The following is a 25,347-nucleotide window of genomic DNA, read 5'->3' as shown; positions in this document are numbered from 1 at the left end:
TGCTGTCCCGGGTATTTATGCTTTTTGTTTCCAGTACAAGTATATAAAAGCATGTAAAGCCGCATGCTTGCCCTCTCATGCTGCCTTTGCTCTAGGGGTGCCTCCCTGAAAGAGCTGGGGAACATGCTGCTTCATGGAGAAATCCCTCTGCTATGGGGCTTCACTACAACTTATGACCAAGCAGTAGCAACCACGGTCACCTTGTGCCACTGAGGCCAGCCCAGCCCCAGGGCAGCAAAGCACAGGGAAGGAAATGGGGAGTGCAGTGGACAGGTTGGACCCAGAGATGAATGTGTGTCAACATGTGAGGTTTTGTGCCCGTTAAGAGGGAGCCTGAACAGGCGCTGCTTGAGCAGTGTCTTTGTATAGCTGTTCCCACAGAGCCAGGTCCCTCCAGGGACCTTGTCTCCAGCTCTAGAGCCAGCTCAGACCCTTGCAGCCGTGGGGGTTCCCAGCTTCACCCAAGAGAAGAGGTGGTGGTGGGAAAGGAAGGCCCAGGGAACCTTGGAGAAGAGATGGAGGAAGGGGGCTTTTCTTACCCAGAAAAAGGGGGAGATGGCACCCTGGGCTTCCAGCGACCCACAGACGTTCCCTGCAATTTCCTTTACCCATTTCAGACATCCCATGCAAGCAGAGGTGGCTGCCTACAGACATGTGCAGACTCACACCTCACCCCTCGCAGTGGTTTCCCAACCAAACAGCAACAGGAAACTTCAATGAAATTCAAAAGGGAAATTGCAGTTACCACTGCCCAACACATACACACATGCCTTCCTCCCCTCCACACCCCCTTCCTCCCTGGGAGGGAAGCAGAGGGCCTCTGCTGCAGGGCAGCCCCTACTCAAACCCCATTCCCATGCCCAGAGCCGTACACAGCAGTCACGCTGCCCGTGGATGCAGCACAGCGGAGAAGCGCAGCCCCTGCTTGGTTGCTGGCGAGACATCCCCATGCTGAGGACGTGCAGGAGGAGCTGCTCCAGGTCCTGTCTCCCGTGCAAGGCCAGCGAGTGCTTTGGATCTGTGGTTGCCGATGAGGATAGGCAGGAATGAATGGGCTGTGTGTAATGGGCAAGGTGACGAGGAGGGGGTGAGGGGAGGAGGAAGAGTGCCGCACTATGCCTCTGCTGCCTCGACTCCTCCCGCAGCCTCCTTAGGACGTCACAGGCTGGATGGGGAGCAGGCTGCCGAATTTAAAGTGCTGGATCACAGGAAACTTCTCCAGGCACTGCAGGAGGAGAGACAAAGAAGGGTGAGTTCAGGAGACATTTCCACCTTACGAATGCAGAGCTATGTCCTGCCTCTGGGGTCAGGAGGCAGTGAGCCTGGGGCCACTCTGCTCAGCGGCAGAGGGATCAGTCCCATGTCCCCCCCACATTCCTGTCAGGCTCCTTGGGCCAGTGACACTTCCTAACCCCACACCCTCCCCTTCAGCCAGAGCCTTTTGCTTACTGAAATTCAGGCCTGGAGCACAAGCAGACGAGGCATGGTTATGCCAGCATCTTTCTCTCACCACCTCTCCTCGCTCAAGCTGACCTCTTTGAAGAGCTTCACCCTACAAACACTTTGAGAACTGCAGACACCCGTCGGGAAGAGACTCTCCCGCCCCAGGACAGTGCCCACACTCCGGGTTTGAGGCATCACCCTGCACCCACAGGGCGCTGCCCAGACTGCATTCCAGATTCTCAGGTCTTCAATAGACAAGTGTCACTCATTTTGCCGCCATAGTTTAAGACGTGGTTCTATTCCCCGACAGTCCCTCACCCCTGAAATCCGCGCCCCCCCTTGCAGAGTAATGACAGAGGGAGTGTGGATCACAGATCAGTCATATACACCCACTGCAAGGCAGTTTAGCTCAGGGCTGTGAGCTCACCGCCCGGCCAGGGCAGCAAGGTCAGTGACTGTGGCCAATAACCACGCCAAAGTTTGCCAGCGCTCGCCCGGCAGAGCCACTCAGAGCTCTGTTTTTTTGAGTCACTGCAGATTCATACCGCCCTAAACTCACAGAGGGCACAGAGCAGACTCGCCTCCAGACACACAAACCTCAGAAGTACACGGACACCGGCACGGACGCCACCGTGTTAGCTGTGCTAAACAGGGGCCACAGGCCACCCTGTGCGCTGCCATGGGGACTCACCTGCCAGCGTGCTCGAGGGCACAGCTGGCGAGATGGTGGCCACCACCTTGCTGCAGGCAGAGGGGCAAGCTCTTCCCTCCCTAGACAGCATGACATGAAGAGAAAAGAAACCCAGGCCTGTGCCTTGGAAGGAGAGTCTACTGTACCCCGATAAGGCATGCATCTGCTGATGGGAATCTTATTCTAGAGGAGATATGAAGCACATACAACCCAAGTACAGCAGTTACCAACTAACAGGACTCCATCTTGTCCCACCAGCTCCTTGGCACAGCCAGCACCTGCTCCAGGCCAGGGTGGATGGGATGCTGCACTAGGCAGGGGCCCAGCTCCCCATATGCTGCAGACCCCTCAGCAGGAAAGAGGGTGTCAAGGCCACACCAGTTCCTGCAGCCCGCAGCCTCCCAGGACAAGAGGCATGACACATTCCTCCAGGCACTTCTTCCAAGTACAGTTCACTCCTACTAAAGGGGAGGCAAGAGCCATGTCGTAGTTACAGCTCTCCTTCCCATAGGAAGGAGTACGTGCCCGCCGCGGGGCCGAGCCGAACCCGCTGCAGCCGGGGAGACCCCAGCTCTGGGATGGGGAGGAGGCGCTGCGCTGCAGGCAGCTCTTCGCCGCGTGGGCAGAGGCAGGCAGCCTGCCCTCGTGCTGTCGTCATGGGCAAGTGGGAGCATTTGTGCTCAGAAGCCCAGGCCTATGGTAATCCCTTCAGAGCCAGAGGCCAGACAACTGGTTCCAGCAGAACTGAACTGCTTGCAAGCACAGTGGAGCCAAAACAAGTTTGGAGGTGGTGAAAGTACAGCCATGCAGAAAACCGTAAGCCACCATGGCAAGGCACCAAGGAGAAATAAGGGCACATCACCTTCAAAGCTTCCTAATGCTCAGAGCTGCTGCCATCTCCTCGCACAACCACTTAGACAAACCCTCAGAGGAAGCAGCGCTGGATAACAGTGACATGAGGGAAGAACAGAGAGAAATGAATACCAGAGATGTTGACAGCTAGAAATGTCAGCCCAGCTAGCTCCAAGGAGTCCCATGGAAGACCAGATTGGTTTGGGCTCCAGATGAAGAGACTTTACCACCAGCAGGAAGAATGGATAACTATTCCACTTCACACACCACCAGCCCAAGAAGAGACAAGCCAAGAAACTTTTCCTCCTCTATCCAGCAGGACTAGCACAAATGTACCCGATTATTAGAGGTGCCAAGAGATAGGACCCTCCTTGCATCACTTGCAGGTGTAACTGATGTAGCCAACACTAGCTCAATAGAGAGGACAGGCTTATTTTCTTCTTGTCACCATTTTGGTCATGCTGAAGGTCTGCTTGGGACTCAGCTGGGAAGTAGATTCATGCATCAAGTCCAACCTTTAAAGATGGAACTGGGACTAGATTAGTTACAATGCAAAGTATTTCCCAATGGACTGCAGAGTAGGAAAGGTCAGGAGACTCAAAAGCAGGCTCGGGGAAAAACATCAAGGCTGCTGCTTTAACCACACTCTATTCTGTCAACTTCTTCACTCGCCTTTGATGGAGAGAATAAGAAAAGCCCCTGCATTTCCAAGCAAACACATATTCACTCATTATATTCATATTATAGATACATTTGAGATTTCATAAACACACAGAGCTGAAGACACCTTGTCTTCAGTCTACTGCCCCATCCACAGACCCTGCAGCAAGCACCCTGGCGTGCCGCGATCAGCTAGAGCTCCCAGCCACGTGGATGCACCTGAGTCTTCTGTCAGCTGTTTAAAGTCATCTCATAGAGGGGGCAGAGTAGAAATAAAGCACCCAGAGTGCTTTTTAAATTAACCAGGTCTGGGGACTACACCGCTCCTACCAAGTGAGAGCAGGTTGTGAGTGAGCATCTGCTTTCTCCTGGTCTGCCTCTAACAAGTGACCCTTTTGCCCTGCTGCTACCTCCACTCCCACTCAAACCCCCGTCACAGTCAGTGCCACCCGTCACCAAGCACTTCTCAGCCACCCCAGACATGTTAAGAGCTGGAGCCTCCATCTGAGTGTCTGATTTCACCTGATCTAATTGCAACGGGTGATCCAAGGGGCAGGGAGAAGGGAGGGGGGAAAAAAAAAAAAAAAAAAAAGATAAAAGGATACCTTGCTCTCACCTTAGCCAGTCAGACTAAAAGCAACACCACAATCCTAAACCTCCTCCCAGTCTCTGAGCTCTGCTACTGAAGCTGCCTGCCTTCAGCTGGACAAAGACCCATGTCAGGACTGTTGGCTCACTTATCTTTTGCTAACGTTGGCAGTGGCTAATTGGAGAAAGGCTGCAATGGTGAAGGCTACACAGCTGGGTACATCAAGCAGAAACTTGCTCCAGGAGCCAGCAGCAAACAGACAAGATCTTCAGCAGTGACTTGTGGGTGCCTAGCCTGAAAGACCCAGAAGGATTCAGTCTTCAAAGGGTGAAGCCTCAGCGATCCTCAACATTGTATAATTCCCTGAAAGTTAGTCAAAGAGATTGTCTAGTTGCAAATGTTGGTAAAGCTGCATAGCCACACCGTAACTGAAAGCTAAGCCCAGCTACAGTGCCATGTCCATGCTCCTCTCATCTCCCAAGCCAGGCAGGAACCAGCAGAGCCAGCAGTGGGGTGGGAGACCCCCCAGAGCAGATAAAAAGAATTTGTAAGGACGTCTCGGCAGTTCTCCCTCTCCTCTGCCCACCCAGGTGAACATAGGTACCATGAGTATCAGGACAGTGTTGCACAAGGATCATGTGCTTAGAAACAGTCCTTTAAGATCTACAAATGTTCTCAGAGGAAAAAAAATCCTAAATTTAAAGCGCTTTGGTTGGTTCATTGTTTTCTACACCTTAGTCTAAATTTGCGTCATCACCTCTCCTGGCAGTTTTTGCATACTCCCCTTGACACAGCTACATCTCTAGATCCTTCTAGAAATCCACCAGCACTAGATCCAGCATTTCCATACAAAATGTCATCTGCTATTCAAAACAGAGCCAAGGCCTCCAGAAAAGACTGTCTTGTGGGTGCACCTGGAAGAGCCAAAGAATCTCCCTGTCGCTAGAGGACCCCTGAGCTGTGCTGTCCCAGCAGGCCAGGTAGATCTGCCAGCACATGGTAGCCCCAAGACATCAGGGGACATGCACATTGCACTGTGGGCATGTCACAGAATCCATCATAGAATCGTTTGGGTTAGAAAAGACCTTTAAGATCATCAGGTCCAACCATCAAGATACTCCAGCCATGTATGTGGTGCATGAGGTGGGAGCAACCACATGGCACTGGGCACATGGGGCAGCAAGCAGGAGCATCCAAACAGCATGAGACACATGGGATGCCAGGGAAGTATCCAGACAGCGTGTGAAGAAATGGGTCCAGAGGAAAGGAAGGCCCGAGGCAGGGCTGTTGAGGCAGCAGCAGACCATGCTCAGGCTCTAGGTTTTCAGGGACCCATGTTTCACTTTAGCAGCACTCCCAAGGTTGGGGTCTTCTCCTTCAGATTCCCCAGCTCTCCACCAGAGTCTCTAGCTCAGGGCTTCCCAGCCGGCAGCATCTCCAGCCCCTGCGATGGAGCTGTGAGCAGGGGCAGTCCCGGAGGGGCAGCCCAGGGCATCCCTCTGAGGAGCAGCCAGCGGAGGGGGTCGACCCCCAGCCCCGCTTCTCCTCTTTGGAGGCTGGGAGGAAAGCTGAGCTGGGGCGGAAGGAGCCAGCAGGCCTGGGAGTGACACCTCGCAGATTAGAGAGGTATGTGGCTTGGAACCTAAACACAGGATGTGCAGCGCAGAGGAAGGGCTGGGGGAGGGAGCGCCGAGCTCGGCACAGTTAACCCCTTTGTGCGCTGGGCCCAAGCAGAGCTGCCCACACAGCCTCTGCCCCACAGCCCAGCCACGGGAGCAGGCTGACTTCAGCAGAGACCACAGGGTACTGGATTAAGTCCTTCAAGCACCACCAGTCTCCTCGGGTGCAGCAGGGGGTTGTGCCACCCCTGCTCCTCCAGTGTCTTCAGCACAGCCAGTGCCTCCCTGCAGAGCCAGCACGGTCCCATCCGTCCCAGCAAGAGATGCTGCCTGTTGGCCGTTCCCTCCAGAGGCCCAGATGCGGCAGTTCCTGTCGTGCTTCCTCAAGCTCAGGCTTAGCTTGAGCAGGAAGGCGAGATAAGGGAGAGCCAAAACTGCCCGGTTCTCCAGGTCAGGGCTGGCCAGGAAAGCCCACTGGGGCTGTGCCAGCAGAGCCCCGGCAGGCGCAGGGCTGCCAGGCTGGGGAGGTAGCTGTGGCCTCACCGGTCCGGCACACCGCACAGATGGGACTTGTAGTGCGGGGAGGTTGGTAGGAAGCGTTCAGCTGCTCTGGGGCTCCTGAAACCAGGGATGATAATTTAAATTAAGTCTCCTCCAGCTGGCAAAATAGCAGTGCAGGGAGCAGAAGGATAAGCGGGTCAAGACATCAGTCCTAATTTGGGGACCTGAAACTTGCACTATGGGAAGACAAGAAACGGCAAAAGTCACGTCTGCAAGGAATGGCCATTTCAGGATTGGTTTTGGGGCAAACACTGGGCAGGCAGGAGCCTCCTCCCAGCCAGCAGCACCTGAACTGCTGGGGGCTCCCAAGCCACATTCAGCCCAGGGTAGCAACCGGCTGCGGCAGGGCCCCTGCGCCAAGGGGCGGCAGAAGAGCTGACCCACAGTGAAGTGGAAGGGAGGAGGCGTGCGGCCAGCAGCCTCCCCCTGCCCACAACACTCACCTCTGCCTTGTACATGCGGATGAGGCCCTGGTTGACCTTGGACCAGGAGGGCACGGCGCTGATGTTCCAGAGCTGGTTGGAGTGCTCAGCAAAGGGGCCTGTCTTCATCTGTAAGAGACCCAAGAGCAGGGCTGAGGGAGCTGGGCCAGCCAGGAAGCTCATGCACCAGCAGTGACTCACACTCACGCTCTCCCCAAGCAAACATTCCCACCAAGCCCTGTGACCCACGCACCAGCCACTTCACTGCGCCTTCCCTCCCTCCCTCCACGCTCCCTCCTGCTGCGGCCACATCACATGAAGCCGTGGCAATCCAGTTCACCCCCTTCCCCGATAAAATGAAGCCTTTTCCTGCCACACTTTCCTAATCAGACCTCCCTCTGCACACCGCCCTTTTAATGACTGCATTAAAAAGGCCCCACGTAAGTCCTGTTCTCCCCCCCAGTAGAGCTTGGCTCAACACTGTTCCTATTCTACCCAGAAACCTCCCAGTGCAGCACTGCCGGGCTTTCCAAGAAAATGACTCATTCCCCATTCAGATCAACAACAAGCAGCAGCAACAACCGCCACTGCCTTCCCTGAATACAGAGGGCAGTGCAGGCTGGCAGCAGCTCGGGTGTCTGCAGCCCGCTGGACACCTGCCTCCAGCAGAGGAGGGCTCTGGGGGAAGGCAGGAGCAGAGGGGGCACAGGCCAGTCCCACTCTCCAAACTGGCTCCAGAGCTGCAAGTCACTAGCTTGCAGCAGATGCTTTAAATTTGTTGGGTTTTTTTTGTTTGTTTGTTTGAGGTTTTAAATTTTTAATACTCCAGTGTTTCTCCTCCCAGGATGAGGGGGTTTGGAGGAGGGAGACCGGGGCGGGGGGGAAGCTGCAGTCAGGGACAGTTGCATGTAGATTCCCTGGGTAGTTGCCTCTCCTTCTCCTCCATGAATAAAACCAGACCCTCAGGGAGAAAAAGAAATACAATGCAGCCACTCTGACTGAGCGAAGTTCCCATGACATCAGAAACCACAAGGCCGAAGCTCACACTAAAAAGGAGCGTGGGGAGAGAGGAATCTCTTGGACTCTCATTCTTGACTCAGGGCTCAAACAACTAACCCCTTCCCTCCATGCACGCACAGGCCTGGAGCGAGGGTGGGAAAAGAACCTCCAAAACCACCTCTCTGCTCATTGTAAAAGCAAGCAAGGCTGATAAATCTGCTTTGGGAAATCGATGCTGCCCTTCTGCAAGGCCTGCGTGGCACCAGCCTGCAGCAGAGAAAGAAAGAGAAGGGAAGGGGGGGTGCTGGGGAACCTGAAAAACCCCACTGCTTGGAGGACACCGTTGTTTCAAGCCTGCCAACCTCAGGGCTGGAGCACCGGGGGAAGTAGGTCTGTAGCTCTGCCCGCTGCCGGGAGAGCACACGCACATCCCCACTTCCCCTCGGCGCATCTCACAAGCTGGGGGATGACGGATGAGCTGCTCTGCCGTTCCTGCTCCCCTCCACCATGCACGCTTTCCTTGTGGATACAAGATGAAACGCACAGATACACAAAGCACAATGCTACTCAACAGAGTCGGTGCGTTATTAAGCGCAAGGATTTGGCACCAACGAGCACCCAAGTTAAAGGCTCCCAGGGTGCTCAGCACCAGGTGGTTTGCCCAACGCACCGCCCCTCCCCATACGGGAGGTTTGGCTGTGTGCGTTTTGACACCAAACCTTCCTCCAGCATCACCACCCTTTGCAGGGGCACAGCTTGCACCAGCTGCCAGCACCGCACTGTGCATCGCCCACTGCCCAAGCTGAGGCGAGCGCGCCAGCGAGCGCGGGGAGGCGAGCATGGCTGGCTGTCCCCACACTCGTGCCTGGGGCTGTGCGAGCGCCCTGCGCGGCCGCCACCGCGGCCCTCCTCACCCACAGCGCCCGGCAAGGGACAGCTTGGCCACAGTTTCAAACTGGGGAGGGAAAAACAAGGGGGATGAAGGGGGAACAACAAAAAAAAACCCACCTCCTTCCAGCCACAAACGGCAAAGAAGGAGAGCTGGGGGGGAAAGCAAGAGGCGGTGAGCGTGCTGCAGTCCCGCAGTGACCCCAGGGGAATGGAGTGAGTCAGAGCAGCCATATTGAGCAGGAAATTACTCACAGACCCGGCGTTCCTGCCTCTCTGTTCCCAAGAGAATCGGCCTTTTGTAAATGGTTCCTCTGTCAGTGCCGGGGGGGGAGGGGGACGGCTGAGGCCGTGCTTTCCTGTCAGCTCCTTCCCTTCCAGCAGAAACCGGAGCCCTCCCTTCCCCAACATCCAAATTTAGAAGGCAGATTGAAGCTGAAATTCCTGCTGCCTGCCCTGGGCCCTTGGACAAGCATCTGGGTGATTGCACTGATGCACTGCAACAGCTGGGGCGTATCTGGCACCCCTCTTCTGCACAAACACAGGCAGCCATTGCTGCCATCTGCAGCCCCCAACGTGGCAGGCATCAAAGATGCCCCCAGAGCCCCCTATCCTCACACCTACAGGCACCACACGCACCCCACAGCACACTCCAGTGGGCGCGGTGAGAGCAGGGAGGGTGGCCCAGCTGGCTCTGTAAACCTCACCCTATTCAAGAACCATGCGCTGGGGTCCAAAACCACCCCGCAGAGTTCCCAACAGCAGGCCAGCTCACGCGAGGCTGGCTGCCGTGCCTGTGCACCGCACAGGGTGGTGCTGCCGTACAGAGGATGCCTCGGTGGGCTCAGCCTGGACATCATCTCGCTGCTACTTTGAGACTGAGCTTTAAATATACTCGTGGCAAACACTACAACAGTGTACGTTCATATCCCTGAAACGTCACCCAGGGGCTAAGAAAAATGTCTGCTCAAGAGAATATTCTCTCAGTTGAAAGAGACCAACCTCCCTTGGTTGTAGCTTGCTGAAACAAAACCTGCTCTCATGTCAGTAAGACGTACCAGACCCACTATGGGAACTGTTGTGGTATTTGCTATGTGTTTAACACCTTGAAAGGAGAGCTGTTTCCAGCTGAAAAGCTCAGAAAAAAACAACATCGTTCATTTACTAAAGTCTTTAATCCCTTCTATCTTCCCCTGCTATTTTGTTTTCTTGTTGATTTTGGAGAGAAAGCATTTGGAAGGCACTGGAGGCTGTCCCAGCCCCCCCTAGTGGCAGTTACTGCCTTCCCAGGCATTTGGGAGAGAAAAAACAAATTTTAAAAGCAAAATCTTTACAAAAAGAAAACAGTGCTTGCACGAAGATGAATTGAAAATACCATGCAGTTGATAATCCAGGTTGTTGCCATCCCCCCTTAGCGGCTCACAAAAGGACTCCTTGCCAGCAGGTGGCACTGAGGAACTCAGCAGAAACAGGGAATTCCATAATTCTCAAAAAATGTGCACAAAAAGAAGCGAACTCATTTATTTTAAAAGCCTACTAAAAAACTAACTTTCTGCAGGCAAAAGCAGAGTGACCTGAAGAAGCAGTATGGCGCTGTGTATTTTAAACCTTACACATCATTTGTGCTCTGCAGAATTTTCTACATGCATGCCAAGAGATGTATATTTTTATGTTTTTAACAGGTTAGCGCACTGTCTGGATATTACAGAGGCCCAAATTAAAATAAATCTTAGAGCATCTTGGCTCCTGCTTCCCTGTCCTCACCTTGATCTTTCCTACCAGCACCTCTTAACTACCCGTGGCATGATTCATCTCCGCACTATGGGTTAAACTCTGTGAGGTGCTAACTACCAACAAACTATACGAGATTCAGCAGGACTTGACACAGCACCTCCTGGGGTTTGGGCCAAAGGCTTCTAAGAAAATTTCCTAAATGAAAGGCTAAGTTCATACTCTGTAACCTCTCTCCTCATCTAATCACTAAATTAGAGAGGCGGGGCGGGGGGAGAGCGAACAGAACAAAGGGGAAGAACTGCACTCTGTCCTTCAAAATTAATCCCATCAACTCTTGTCAGACACAAGAAATCCCTCACCACAGCAGAGCGTGTACTTCTTGCTCTCCCTGCTCAGACCATGCAGCAAGGAGGACAGTAGAAACATGGCTAGACCATCCACTGCAGCTGCGGGCAGAAAGCTGTGAGCTCCCTCACTGAGAAACGCTGCCCATGGTCAGCAACAAGCCAAGCCCCTGACCCCGGGGTCCTACAGTGCTTGAGCAGAAACATGGTCCTGAAGGCATTGCCAGCCAGGTGAATCTCGGCACCATCTCTGCTCCAGATTGTTTGCAAATAACGTGCATTTAATGGGCAACTCTTTCGGTAGAATCTGGAGAAGACCAAGCCTCACGGAGGTTTGGGAGCCTCTCCTATGCAAGGGGAGGCCCAGGGCCTGCCAGGCAGCACTTGACGGCTGGAGGGAAGGGAGGTTATCTTGGCAAGCCCAGTCATTTTGTAGCTTCTACTTCATCTTCCTAGCATACTTGCAGGCACCAGTTTTCTCCATGCAGGTTCCCACTGACTGATCCAAGGTTATTTGTTTGTTCTTGTTACAGCTTCCTTCAACTACAATCCAGAGCCCATCTAACTTAATTACACTTTCCTCTCAACATCCCTCTCAACTCATTCAAGGAGAGCACCTCAGACACGCAACAATAGTTCAGCTGCACAGTTGCTTGAGAGCAAACAAGCAAGCAAAGGAGGAAGAGAAAACCACAGCCAGAGCAAAGTGTCTAACGTCAAGAGAACTTCCCTGTGGAACAAACCTTCCAGTCCTCACCTCTGTAATGAAGAGGATGCACTCCAGAAACATGAAGTCCTTATGGTTTTCGTTTACCACCTTCTCATCAACAAAGTGTCGAGGCTCCAGATGTGGATGGTCTAAGAAGAGTAAGAGACAATAGGAAGTAACCTGTATGGCACCCCCTTTCTGAGACCAAGTTCAATCAGGTTTTGTCCTGTCCCTCTTCCAGAAGAAACATAATTCTCCCAGAGTTCTTTAGAATCATAGAGCTGCTCCCCTTCCATCACATCTCCCACTCCAGTGCCTCAGCAGTGAGAGCAACTGGTAAACTCCCCAGGGCAGAAAATGTGTTTTTTAGCACCAAAACCAAGACTCTCCTTTTAAAAAGCTTGTAGTCTTTGCAATAAAGACAGATGTACTGTACAAGGCAGCCTTCCATCTCCCAATCTAAGCAACTAGCTTTATTTGAAAAGCCCCAAGCAAACTCTTCTGCTGTATTATACATAAATTTGACATATTTGAATTTGAAAGTCAATCCCAAGCCCCATCATCTTTGCAACCATGAAAGACGGGACAGGGGGCAGGCTGGGACAGGAGAAGGTTTTTATTAGTACCTATCAGCTGGGAACTGCCCCATATGAAAGGTAGAAATTGGAAGTCATCCAAGCCCCACACGCCCTGGCTGCCAGCAGGTTCCATCCTGTAGGTCTTCTGAAGTTTTCGCATCACTTCTAGGTACCTGAGACCAAAGAGGGAAGGAAGGGTTAAGACAAAGCCTTCTTCTGTCTTTGTTGACTCACATGAGGACAAGAACAATCAGTCTGGATGACACAACTTTATCACTTGTGAGCAGGACCACTACATATAGCACAGTACATGAATACGTATTCAGCTCCTTTGCCACAGAAGCAGCCCGATTGGTACATACAACAGCAAACACCAGCACCTTTTAAAATTGGTTGGTTTGTTTCTGTTTGTTTGTTGTTTTGGGGGGCTTTTTTACACCAAGAAATTCACGAGGAAATCAAGCGGCAGGGATTTATTTTATCTGCAGTGTCTTGTGTTGGTGCAGATCTTTCCTCGCTCCCACTGCTATTTGAGAACATTGACACTTCACTCTCCTTCAACCATTTCCAAAAGAGCTCAGAAAGCTTTCCACCTTATGGTAACTGCCACTTTCACTTTTCAGGTGGAAAATTAAAGCTGGAAGTGCTATTGAAGGAAATTGTTTCCATGCCACCAAACAGTGATACAGCTGGGATTAGATCTCTGGACTCCAATACCCATTCCACCAGTTTCGTTGCTACCAACTCCACCTTCTGCGCTGGAAACACATCTAGAGGAGCAGCGGAGGAGTGCCAGTTTCATATTTATTTTTTTTTTAAATGCCTGAAGAGATGTTAGATCCTCTGATCAGATATTCCTGTCTATCACAAAACACAGAGCTTCACCCACATACCTCTGCAGAGCTCGACAACTTGTGCTCAGCTGAAGTAACTTCCCAGAAAGACACTCAGCCTCTAACAGACAAGGTGCTATCACCTCTTCTGGAGACAGTTATAACGGGTCACTGCATGGTCCATTAAAAAGTACATCTGCCTCCTAATTTTGTCTAGGTTTGTCTTCAGTTTTCCCATTCTGCCCTTTTTCCCTAGGCCAGCAATCCCTTCAGCACTCATGTTCTCTAATTATGTACAGGTCTTTGTAGAAGGCCCTTGATTTGCCCAGCTCACACCCCAGGAGGAGGCTTTTCGTACAATTTCTTTCTCCCAAATGGGTGCAGATGAGTAGAAGAAAGGGGACACAATCAGTCCAGATTACAGGATTCTGGTGTAGAGAACAGGCAGTAACCTCTCAAATGGCTGGAAGGGGATGCTGTCAGGGACCTGCCCCCAAACTGCCCAGTGCTTCCAGCCCTTCTCTTTCCGTTACCTCACCTGTTAAATACTTTAAAGACGATGGCCATCTGGTCATCCACTCTGAGCACACCAATTTTGCAGAGGCAGCAGAGAAAGGCTGCAAACGCAGCTTCATGCCCTAAAGTTAAAAGACATAAACAGTCACGACACTGGTGTCTCTGGTCCCCAGGACAACCCTTCCATGGGCACCACAACGGCTCTTAAGAAATCATAGCAGTCACACACCCGTCTCAAGAGACCCAACCATATTGTCCCTATTAATACCATGAGCTGGCAGTATTTTATCCCCATGCAGCACCTACCCAAAGCATACCTTCTAGACATTCATAAGGTGATTATTAGCTTTGAGAAAGTAAGAAGGTTCTTGAGGAAAAACAGTCCCAACATTGGGCATGCTGGGAGCAAGGCAGGGCCTTTCCCCAGAGCTTGGCACAGAAGGGGAAGTGGAGCATTGCAGGGTCATCTGCTCAGGGGAAGCGAGAGAACCTCACATCTAAAACTGAACAGATTTCCTCCCGCCTCACAAATATCTCCATGTTGGAAGGATGTAGATCCCGTGCTGCTGCTGGGAACAGTCCATCCTAGAAGGTATTGGGATCTCAGGTTGAGCCTCTGCACCTTGGTCCTCCAGCTAACCGCAAGGAACAGAAACAATCAGCAAACCCAGAAATGTCTTTTAGCGGAAAGGACCACAGAACAAGGGAGAGTACAAGATCAGCAGCTCCACTCTGAGGTGCAGCTCCCACTGTGGGAGTGTGGGAACAAAATGCATCTCTAGTCTAGCCACTGTGAGCTAGGACATGGGCCTCTCTCGGGCTTGGGACACACAGCGGGGGAGGAAGGGTGAATTTCCTTCCCTGAGCTGACCACCCCCAGCCGGCAGGTCCCTTTGCAAAGACAACACCTCCCCCTGGTGCCGGTGAGCCGCAGCAAACCGGACAAGCACTGCGCTCCTTTCACCCACGTCCTCCTCTTCCTCCCCCTGCCCAGGTCAGAGCTGTGCTTCCTCGCACCCCCAGCGTCCCGCTCTCCTGCCTTTTGGCGAGGACACACCTGTCCTCCACACAGAGCAGCAGAGCACGTAGGCAGTGCCGGCATCAGGTTTAACTGAAGCCAGCACAGTTACTTCAACCTGCAATTCAGTCTCTCCTTAGGTGGAAAATGCTTCTACCTTCGGATTTCAGTCTCTGTAAGCAGGGATGTCACTTCTAGGGAGCACCAGACCTCAAGACACCTCCCACTGAACACAAACTTTTTTCCCCACCCTAGTTTCAGTTCAAGCAATTATATCTTATCCCTCTAAACTGCCCGTTGCAGATCAGCAGGTGCAAGACTGCTGCATGTGGTAAAGCAGCTCCTACAGCTTATACCAGGACACCTCGCACAGCTTGGTCCACATTTCCTTGGATGAGACATGAAAAGGGTGTCATGGCTCTAGCACAGCCCTGCTCCAGTCCCAGCTCTCTGTCATAGCTCACACCGGCCATAGGGGTGAGGAGGCCCTAGAAGGAAGGTGCTTGTTTCAAGCTGGCACTAAAAATAGTGGTAATAACGTATTTAAATAAAGGCAGCACCAGGCTCTGAAGGGTCACTACCCCAGGGAGTCCACCCTCTGCCAGCATGCACGCCCAGGGTACCTGTGCCATAGTCAATGCGAGTGGAGTTCCCCACGGATTCCTTCAGGTAGACTGCCACTTCTGGTGCAGCATCAGCCAAATGCTTGGGAATCACTGTTGTCACTAACTTTTCTGCTTCCTTAAAGACACAAAAGATTCCCTCGAGTGAGTCCAGATCTAGACAGTCCCCAGAAACCAGTCATCCTCTGCTCAAACACTGTGGCAGAGCAGGAGCTGCAATGGTGCACTGCTACAACAGCCAGAGCCAGCATAACAGAGGAGCAAATTCTCCTGTTAAAGAAATCATCTCCAGAGATGGAACAATTCAGGGAGAGCTTGTCCTGACACTTATCCAGGCCACACACAACTACATGAAAAAAAAGCTTCACCATCCAAATACATCAACCCAGTTACCCACCGAGTCATCTCCAAGAGAAAAGCATTAACAGAGCAGCAGACCACCTGTAAGTTCTTTGCTGCTGAGACTGTGCCTGTGCCACTTCCAGAGCTTAGTGCAGGGCAAATGCAGGGCTGCTCTGAGCTGAAGGAAGTCGAGCAGTTTCAAAACCCTCTGATTTTTTATGTCACCCATCAGCTAGCAGTCACAAAGCAAAGGAGCTCCTTGGGCTTGGAAGACCCTCACGGCTCATCCAGGACTTGGAGAGCCAGCCAAGAGCATTTACACGGACCATATGGTCTCACAAGAGGAGAAGACAGCACCAGATTGGGGTGATGCATATCAAGAAGTGGATCCTGCACAGCTTATCTCAGCAGTTCCTCTGTAGGCTGCTTGGCTGCCACACAATGATGGGACCATTCTGCTATCCTTGCTGGGCATACTGCCCTTCTGTAGGAGCTGCATGTAACACTACACATGAAAGACACGCTCACCTGGTCTAGTTTGGCGTACCAGGTCCTGAAGGCCTTGTTCCCAAAGCGAGAAGGCTGATCCACTGGTGGGGTTTCATCAATCCATCTGTCAAGGGTGTTCAGAAGAGCCACCAACTTCTCAATGGGCTACAGAGACAAAGAAGATGAGGGATCACAGTGACATAAAACAAAGCAGTCCCTCAAACTCCAACATCTCTGCCCTAGACTGGAGTCGTTGAAGACCACACTCTCCTTCCCAAGGGCAGCAAGCAAAAACGGCATGTGCCAACCCTCCCTGAAATGCAGAGGGACTGGGAAAACCATCCTTCCCCTCAGAAGATCAGTGCAGTACAAAGCCCAGCCTGAGGCAGGCTCTGCAGTCACCCACACAGTCTTTCATGAGCTGTACCAGCACTATGCTCTAAAACCACTGGGAGAAGAGCTACAGCAAGCTCCTAGCTGTAGGCCATACAGGACTGAGAAGCAGGCAAGTGCTACACAATTCAGTGATCTCCAACAGAGAACTCCGGCTCTGCACCTCGAGGGTCCTGCATCCCTGACTGGATACAGGACAGCACTTACCACATAACCTCACCAGTGGCTGATGATGTGATTTAGAAGCCCTTCTCAAGGCCTCTAATCTTTGTCCTGAAGTGTCTCTTAAGAGCCAGGATTAGCAGCAATGGTGTTAGCGTTTGTACAGCACCCAGCACAGCAGGGCCTAATTGTAAGCCAACCTTCTCAGCATGATTCCTGTTGCTTCAAACTCATGCCAGTCAGACTGTCTTGGCAGCTCCAACCCAGGGATACCCGGTGCATGTGGCAAAATACTGCCTACCTATGGGAAGAGGCAGCCTGGTTTGCCCACCAGTGGTCTCACCAAAGCAAGCATGAGAAGCACTTGGCTCTCAGACAAATGTCTCAATACAAACACAAAGCTGATGGGAAGACAACAGCAAGACAACAGAGCCCTCTTTCTTACACCCAGTGCTGGAAGGAGAAAGTGAAGAACCTGTGCAGGATGTATGACTGACTGGAGCAGCACTGCTGGGGCCACAAGGGAAAAGCAGCAAGGGCGATACAGCATGATGTCTCGAGCTGTCAGGGCTGGCCAACGCACGCAGCCTCCTCCCTGCCTTGCCCTAACAGCTAGGCAACGGCTACACCCCACACACCAAGAAGGAACACTACAGGCAGCAATTTAAGCAGCTCCAAACAGTTTTAGGAGGCTCTGCCGACAACTGGTCAAGCCTGCCAGAGGCTCTAGTATTCTCCTTGCCTGACTCCAAGCAGCCAGAGAGCCGTCAGCTGCCACAGCAGCTGGCCAGGCCCCGGGCAATGTAGGCTCCTCTGTCTCGAGAGGGGATTCCTCCTTCAAGGGGACAAAGAGGACAGTAGAAGCAGCAGCTGGTTTGACTTTGCTGGAGGCATCGACCATGTGAAGCCGACGGGTCTCCTGGGCTGTGGTTCAATTCTTCACGCTGCCTGTCGGGAGGACAAGGAAACAGCCAAGCCCAGCAAGTTTCTAGCCCTTGAAGTGCCGCTTGAAGGGGGCGAGTGGAGAGATAAGCATAGTAGAGCTGTGTGGCCACTGAACCGGCTGCAGATCACTCCCCCTGCCCTCAGTTCTCAGGAGGGTCTCACGGCAGACACAGCCTACCATAGACAGCAGCTCCTGAGGTGCCATCCCGAGGACACGGTGGGATCAGCCAGTGGGAAGGGGGATCAGGGAAGAGAGGGATCCACCCACCCCACAGGACCTCAACACTTGGCCACTGAGCCAGGGTAGAGGCTGGGATAGAGGACAAGACCTGAGCACACCAGGAACACAAAAGACCCACGTGCCAAGGGACACGGGGCCAGAAGCTCTGGATGCCCTGGCGAGGCTGCAAGCTGGAGCCACTAGCAGGCCAGCGCCCCAGATACACGCAGACTGAGACAGTGCAGTGCAGCCCCCTCCGCTTCAGCTCCCTGCTGCCCGAAACGCTGCAGAACCCTGGCATCTCCCCACTGCACCGGGCCAGGTTTGGACTCGGCTCTACTCCTTCCTGGCTACTGCATTCCCCTCCAATTAAGCAACAGCATCCCCAGCACTGGGTTGCAGTGAATAATTAAATTGTGCTGGTGATTTATCTGCCAGCACCACCAGCTCATTACGAGCAGCCACCGTATTTCAAACTCCTCTCAGCAAGCACTCAGTGCTGCCTGGATAAATGGCTGGCAAGGATCGGCTTCTTCCCCTGGGGAGCACCAGAGTCGAACCTCCCCTTCCCCACTTGCTTGCTTTAAAGGGATTTAAAAGCCCAGCCCCACCAAACACGGGAGAGCAGGACCCAGCTGCCAGCTCAGCCATGCCAATAAATAATTAAAGAGATGCAGCTCATTTTGGGCCCAAGGCCCTTTGAAGAGGGGGTTACTGAAAGAAGCAGCTTCCCATTGTCCAGCAGAGGAAACCCGTACATCCAGGGCTGACCCCAGCGGGGGAGGAGGAGGGGAAAAGCAGAGCTTACAGGAACACAACCACTAGCACCGCTGCAGCCTTGTTTTGCCTGGCTGGGTTTTTAAGCTCTATTTTTGCTTTACCTTTCCAGTGATCAAAGCAAGGGCAGCCTCCCCCCTGCTCTCCTTGCTCTTCTCATTGTGCTGATTTTGCATCCCCTTGACCCTGAGTCTGCCACTGGTCCCAAAAGCAAACCACAGAGCAGAGACCTGTCAGCATCTCTCAAGAGCAGGGGCCAGGCAGACGGAAATGCTGAGAAGGCATCACGGCAGCCAAAGCTGCCCACAAGGACTGAGCCTGCTCCCGTGGGCTCCTCAGGCTCTGTTGGAGTGGGGAGCTGCTAAAATTGGGGCATTTGCTGCTTCCCCCACTTTCCTTCTGGAGCCAGAGCAAGCCACAAGGCCAGCCAGTTTCCCCCATCGAAGCTGGCTGTTTGAAGGGAAGGTCTGCTCCTCGAATGGCCAAAATTAACCTCCTCCTTGCTGCACTGCTCCTCTGATCAAAGTCACAGCTTTGAAAAACTGCTCCAGGCTGCAGTCCCAGCAGTTGCTGCACGGAGCACTCCCTCCAGGAGGGAAAGGCAGGTCACCGCCTATCACTCATACAACCTTGTGCCAGACACAGCGTCTACGCCAGAGACCTAAGCAACAGCTCAGCTATCACTGCTTGTCAGATGCCACCAGTAAAACCCCAGACAGCTCCATGCAATTTTTCAGTAAGCACAGAGCAAGCTCAGCAAGTCTCAGAAGGGGCTCAGCCCCCAAAGGATCCAGCTCTCACTCCAGCAGACAGTTTGGTATTGACACACAGTACTCTGGAAACCATTAAGCTGTCTCTTCCAAAGCACAGCAGACCATACTTATTTTTTCTCTTCCCGCCCCCCCCCCCCCCCCCCCCCCCCCCCCCAGCCATGGCAAGGCAATACCAGTAAGTCACAGAGAGGATATGCATTCAGCAGAAAGGATTCCAGGAGGTCATTTGCCAAAGGAAGGCGTCTGGAGCATTTGATCAGGGAGGAAGATGGGACTGCACAAAAGCACATCAGCAGCAAGTACAGCAAAAGAGAAGAAAGCAGAGCAGAGATGCAAGCAGAGGCCACAAGGGGCTGAGCCTTTAAAAGCACAGATAAGCAGTTTGATCTACAAACAAAACTGCGTGAACAGGCAACCTCATCAACAAGGAAACCCTGGGGATGCTTCACCTGCGCCTCAAGTCACAGGCTTCTTAGCACAAGGGGAATGAGGCATGTTCCCTGCCACCTCCCAAGCAGTTGGGATCATGTCTCTTGTTTGTCACCTGGATTGGGACTGTGGATGGAAAACATTTACTCCAAGAGGGATCTGCCACACCGATGCAGCCCTGATACAGCTTTTCCTAGACAGATGACAGCTCAAAGAGGTTGGCAGAAGAGGGTTCCCCCTCGCATCCTCCTCTTTGTTTTGCTCATTTTCAATGCTTTGTTTCCCTAGAACTGCTCTGTGAATGGTTGGGAATGAGCTAGATCAGGACAAAAACAAAACTCAAAGGTGAAATGCAAACAGCAGAAAGCAAGAGCAACGTTTGACAGCAGTTTCTACTGAATTGAAGGAACAAAAGGTGGACACAAAGCCTGTTAGGAGAGACTCATTACTCCTGATCCCCCCGCTTCCATGAACTACAAGCAAGTTTCTCATTCACACACTGGCTCCAAGAAGGGAAGGCTGGACTTAAGATGCCTGCTTCAAACAAATGTCTGAGTTAAAAATCATCATATGCTGCCTTCCCACATCAGAATGAAGCTATAAACACACAGGGTCCAGTTTGCTTCCCATTCTGCCTAGATCTTTTTTGACTATTCCCAGCATTCTTGCATAGCTGTAAGTTTGAACAGTAAAAATGTACCCAAGAATCTCCTCAGTGCAATGCAGAACAAGGGCAGGGGATCCAGCATGCAACATGGAAGTCAAGCTGGTGACCAACATAGGCTCTGCAGATCACAGTAACACAGAGAGACCTCAGGCCAGCCGTGAGCATGGCTGAGGCCAGGCAGTAACACCAGTGAGGATGCCTGCCCTTTCCCTCTGGCTTCAAGTGACCCCGTCATGCCCTGACATGGTGAGCAGGCACTAAAGCCAGCAGCAGACAGAGCCAGGTAACAGTCACATTAATACGAAAGGAAAAATAGATCCTTTCTGCTTAATACCTCGGAAGGGGTGATCCTGCCCCACAGGCTGAACCTACCACCCCTGTCCAGCCCTCCTGCATGCTCCGCAGCCCCCCCATAGCCCTTAGCACAACCCTTCGCAAGGCAGGTCAACGACATCCCTTGGGTTTACACACTGTCAAACCAGACCTTGCACAGCTCAGCTACAGCGTGGGCCAAGGAGACAGGTACTGTTAACACACTCCGAGCAACAAGGAAGCCCAGGGACAGGGAGATAAGCGACTTGCCCAAGGTCCCACAGAGAGGCCAGTGGGAGAACAGGCACAGTGCAGACATCTCAGCCTTTTGCCTGCAATCAGGAGGGAACACCGCATCTTCAAAACATCACTGGTTGAAGCCAGACTGTGAAAACAGGGTCAAAAAATGTCCTTTCTGCCTTCTCCTTTTCACCACCAGCTTCTGTCCACTGGTAACTTGCTTGATTTCCCATCCAGCAAGCACACACAGAGCCTCGGCACCCTTGGGGGAGGATTGCAGGATGACACTTGCATCCCCAAGCATAACCCAATGGCACTTATTCTCCCTAGTTCCCAGATATGCTGCCAACTCATTCCTTGCCTCGGAAATATTCACTGTAGAGCCAAAAAAAAAAAAAAAAAAAAAAGAAAAAAAAAAGAAGAAAAGAAAGAAAAGAAAGAAAAAATGGGCAGAAAAGGAGAAATAAAGGGATCCAAACTCTTCTCCTACCTCTGAAACTTTGTATTCGCAGGTCAGCTTCTTTCCCCTGACACCTTCATTCAGAGTGAGGATGAAGCCCATATAATCTGCATATGCCTGCAAACACACCCAAGAGAGCAGGGCGTTAGTGAATACCCACGGTCTGTTTGAACAAACATTGTGGCATGGGAGCACTCCTGCACACTAAGGGGACCTTTCCCAACACACAGCGCTGCTTTCTTGGAGACACTCAGGTTGCAGGGCTTGCTGCGAGGTTACTGCTATTTTTGGCAGACCCAGTGGCAGAAGGCAGATGGCAATTGCACTAAGAACTCTGCATTGCTGTAAAAATTACAGAGAGGAGAGTCCTAAAAATGCTTGCTCTACCCCCAAAATCATTCCCTCAGCTCCCTACCTCCTATCAAGTCAAATTCAAACTCCTCAGCTCTGCACAGTCTCAGTTGTGCCCAGACATCCTGCTCTGCACTGCTTCTCCTAGACCTGTGCTGTTATGTGCCCTTTTCTCCTTCTACTCTTCTCCCATGCTCAGGCATGATAGAGAAGTGGGAGACAGCCCAGGCTCTCCACCACTTTTCTCTTTAGATTTGCTGCTTTTGAAGCATCATATCCAATGCAGCTCCGCAGCTCTGAGTTTTTGAAAACACTGGACCAACACACTGCTACCTCTATCTTCTTGAGCCCCTCTTGCACAGAAGTCCTGACCAAGAGCAAGTCCGTAAACCCAGGAGACTTAACAAAGGAAGCTGCACTCAAAGGTTTGCTTGAGACTTGGCTGTAACTTAAGCTTCTCATAAGACACCACATACCAGTCATCAAGCAAGAACTTGCTCCCAGGAGGTGGGACAAGTCTGGGCTAACACACCAATCCCTCAAAGGCAGAGAGGGGAGAACCTGCCTGTTCCACCACCTCCATATATACTGTAAACAAAAATTATCCAGGAAATTGAAGGCCTCTGCTCCAGAGTCTTTTTCCAGTATAGCAAGCTGGGAAGGTCCCAGGAACCAGCCCAACCTGGTGCTATTAGAAGGCCCAGCAGCATGAGTTCAAGCTGAGTTCAAACAGTGCTGGGTAAATTCAGTTTTGATACAATGTCCAGGCTAGGTAGCATGAAATAGTAACTAGGAAGGGAGCACCAGTAATTTTTAAGCATCTCTCATCTCCTTCAATCTCTCTCCTGGGTCACTCCTTTGTCAGAGCATTTGGCTGTCAGACTCCACATCTCACTGCCAAGTAATTTTCCTACAAACAGGCAGTGACTCTTCTGCTTTAAAACACAAATCGATTAATTTCCCATTACTTGCCCAAACCTGCTTTACCTCATGGCGGTTCCCAGACCAAACCTGGCTGCCACTGAAACAGAATAAGCCTTTACCGGTCTTCCCTGCCCCCAGAGCCATACCTGAGAGCGCTTCCACTTGGCCATGTCGGAAACCATGTTTATCTCCTTTTTGGGGATCATGAAGCTCTGCTGGAGGGGAGGAGCCACCTCCTCAGAGGTGCCTGGGAGATGCAAAAAAGAGGTAAAATAGAGAGAGCGGAGAAGAAATCCTCTATCTTCCTTTCTTAAAAATCAATGTTCATTTCTCAGGAGATAGAAAGTAAATAAATCCATCCTAGCTTGTGCCATTATCTCACCAAGTCCTCCTCACCAAACAATATCCTCCCAATCCCCAGATAATATCTCCTAAGGACACTGTAAAGCTTCGGAAAGTAGCATTATGCTTGTTTTCATCACTGAAGATGCATTTCCCATCCGCCCAGAGAGGCTGGTACAGGACATGACAAAGACAACATCCAGCTAGTTTAATTATTTCTGTCATGCTGAAGCACTGAGCTCTCCTGACTAACTGTGCCTCGTTTGTACAGTGTTAAGCCTGAGCCTGCATTCCTCTAAAAGACAGAACTCCTGAGAAGACAAAGCTGGAGCAATTCAATAGATGGCAGTCCAGAGCCACAGCCTCTGGTCCAGACAGCGCAGGGGCTTGGAGGATGCCGGGACACAGCCTCTTCCAGATGGGAGCTATGAAGATAATTTTGTTTTAAAGCCCTCTCAGAGCCCTGGCAGTAATGTTTAATGCAAATGCAAGTTATTGAGGCACTAGAGGCGCTCTTCTCCCCAGCATCTGAACCAAGGCCCCAACCCTGATGCCAGGGTGACCCTTACCCCATGCTCTCCAGGGCTCTGCTCTCCACCAGCAGCCCCGCAATGGGACACTGCAGAGCCAGAAACGCTCCAGGAGGTTAGAGGTGATTTGCATTATGCTCCTGTAGGTGCAACTTTTAATAGCAAGAGGCAGTGCAGCAGACCACTGTTAAGGAAACTGGGTGCTAATGCGAATTTATGAATTCTGTAAGAGTCACCCAGTTAATCTTTTTAATCCTAGAAAATCTGAAGGTGTTTGTTCAGCACTAGCCACCCTGGCAACATTTCAGCGACTGCTCTCCACACTACAGCAAGTTCAGGCACTGGCTCCCTAACATGCACCACCAAACTCCAACTCCTTAAAAATATTATGAGCTGCATTTACATAGAAAATATTACCCAAAGCATCAGCAGCCTTTTCTGCAGCAGAACAATACTGTCTAGCAGGCAGATCAGGGGAAAAGGAATCCAAAGTCCCAGGAATCACACAGGGTCTGCTATAGACTTGTCCCACAGCCTTAGAAAATCATTTAACTTCTCTGCCTTTCAGGTTCCCCATGTACAGAACAAATGCAGTTGTACCACCTGCCGAGAGTGTTACAGTGTTTGGTTCATTCCTGCACGTAAGCCACAGTAAAACTTCCAGGCACAGGGCTGAGAGGAACAACATGCAAGGAATTTACATGAAAGACACGCACGCCTCCTGAAAACACAGCGGGCAACTCACAATGACTAGCATTGTAATGATGGAGCTCTTATTTTAAAAGAGCTTGTAACATGAAAACAATAAAAAACTCCAGAACAGTGGTGTAAAAAGGCAAACACTGACTTGTCCGTTAATTTGGATGATACACAAAGAGCAGTGGTGTGGCCAGGGCAGTGTCCTGGGCCAGGGGGATCCAGGTGTTGGCCCAGCCTTTGTCTCATGACAGAACTTGTTTCATCTCTTTGAGTTTATTTCTCAAGCATCGCTTCTTCTGACACACGCTTTGTGCATTTCCTCTTGGGGAGACCACAGACAGGCAAGGCAGGAAACACTGCCAGCGCCACAGGGGTTACAGTGTTGTACAACACAAGCAAAAGTCCAAAATCAGTGATGGGATGGAGGCAGAAGCAGAACGGGTTGGTTTTATGATTAAAAGAAATTGGACAAACGAGGCGCGTTCGGTCTTACGCCCGGGGCGTGGGGAGGGGGAACCAAACTCAGCTGCAAGACAGAGCCTCTCCACCGGCCACCACCGCCCATGCCGGCTCGGGAAAGGGGGTCCCACAGCACAGCGGGGGGCGGACCTGACCCCCGCCAGCCCCCCAGCACAGAGGTGCCACTGCCCCAGGAGGTACAGACCCCTCGGGGGGCGGCAGCCCAGCCCGGTCCGTCTGGAGGAATCCGGCCTGGCCACACCGCAGCCCGGGGCCCGGCAGGCCGCAGCGGGGCCGAGGGGCCGCCCGCTCCACCCGGCCGAGAGTCCAAGGGCCCCAGGGCCCCATCGTAACCTCAGCAAAGCCTCCCCCCACCGTGCGCCCGGTCGCTCGCTGCCGCCAGACCCTCACGGCACGGGGCCCTGCGCCCCCAGCCCAAGGACCCCTACGTAGCATGTGGCCCAGCGGCCCACCCCCCGGACCGGTGCCCTGGCCCCGAAGACACCCCTCAAAGGCCCCGAGCGCGGCCCCCCAGCCCAGAGGGCCTCGAAGCCACCCCGGCCGCCCCTCACCTGCTCGCCGCTCGCTCTCTGCCATCTTCCCCGAGCCCGGCCGCCGCCGTTGCCACCCCTCACCCCTCACCTCCGGACACGCCGAAGCCGCCGCCGGCCATCTTTGAGCAGGGCGCGCCGCCCAGCCCAGTCGCTCCCGGGGCCGCCAAGCGGCCGGCGTGTCCTCTCCCAGCCACCGTCGT

General features: G+C 52.4%; 1 protein-coding gene across 1 annotated transcript; it reads right to left on the bottom strand.

The window, feature by feature from the left end:
- Positions 1 to 25,319, bottom strand: PTPA (protein phosphatase 2 phosphatase activator). Its single transcript, XM_005437180.4, has 10 exons — positions 25,166 to 25,319; positions 22,710 to 22,810; positions 21,319 to 21,405; positions 15,950 to 16,075; positions 15,080 to 15,197; positions 13,461 to 13,560; positions 12,138 to 12,262; positions 11,560 to 11,660; positions 6,859 to 6,966; positions 1 to 1,225 (listed from the first exon to the last, which is right to left on the bottom strand). Exons 1-10 carry the CDS (start codon positions 25,188 to 25,190, stop codon positions 1,151 to 1,153), a joined length of 966 nt encoding a protein of 321 aa, XP_005437237.1. The 5' UTR covers positions 25,191 to 25,319; the 3' UTR covers positions 1 to 1,150.
- Positions 25,320 to 25,347: the final 28 nt, after the last annotated feature.

This window comes from Falco cherrug, chromosome 9, assembly GCF_023634085.1.
Source record: "Falco cherrug isolate bFalChe1 chromosome 9, bFalChe1.pri, whole genome shotgun sequence".
NCBI classification, from domain to species: Eukaryota; Metazoa; Chordata; class Aves; order Falconiformes; family Falconidae; genus Falco; species Falco cherrug.
This window is presented reverse-complemented; position numbering and strand designations above follow the sequence as displayed.

What these genes read in the sequence shown, in the direction of transcription:
- PTPA (XM_005437180.4), bottom strand. Translation starts at nt 25,190, where the DNA reads ATGGCAGAGAGCGAGCGGCGAGCAG. An exon ending in AGAGAGCGAGCGGCGAGCAG is followed by an intron (nt 22,811 to 25,165) that starts GTGAGGGGCGGC and finishes TGCATCTCCCAG; the next exon opens with GCACCTCTGAGGAGGTGGCT. An exon ending in GCGAATACAAAGTTTCAGAG is followed by an intron (nt 16,076 to 21,318) that starts GTAGGAGAAGAG and finishes TTGTCTCTGTAG; the next exon opens with CCCATTGAGAAGTTGGTGGC.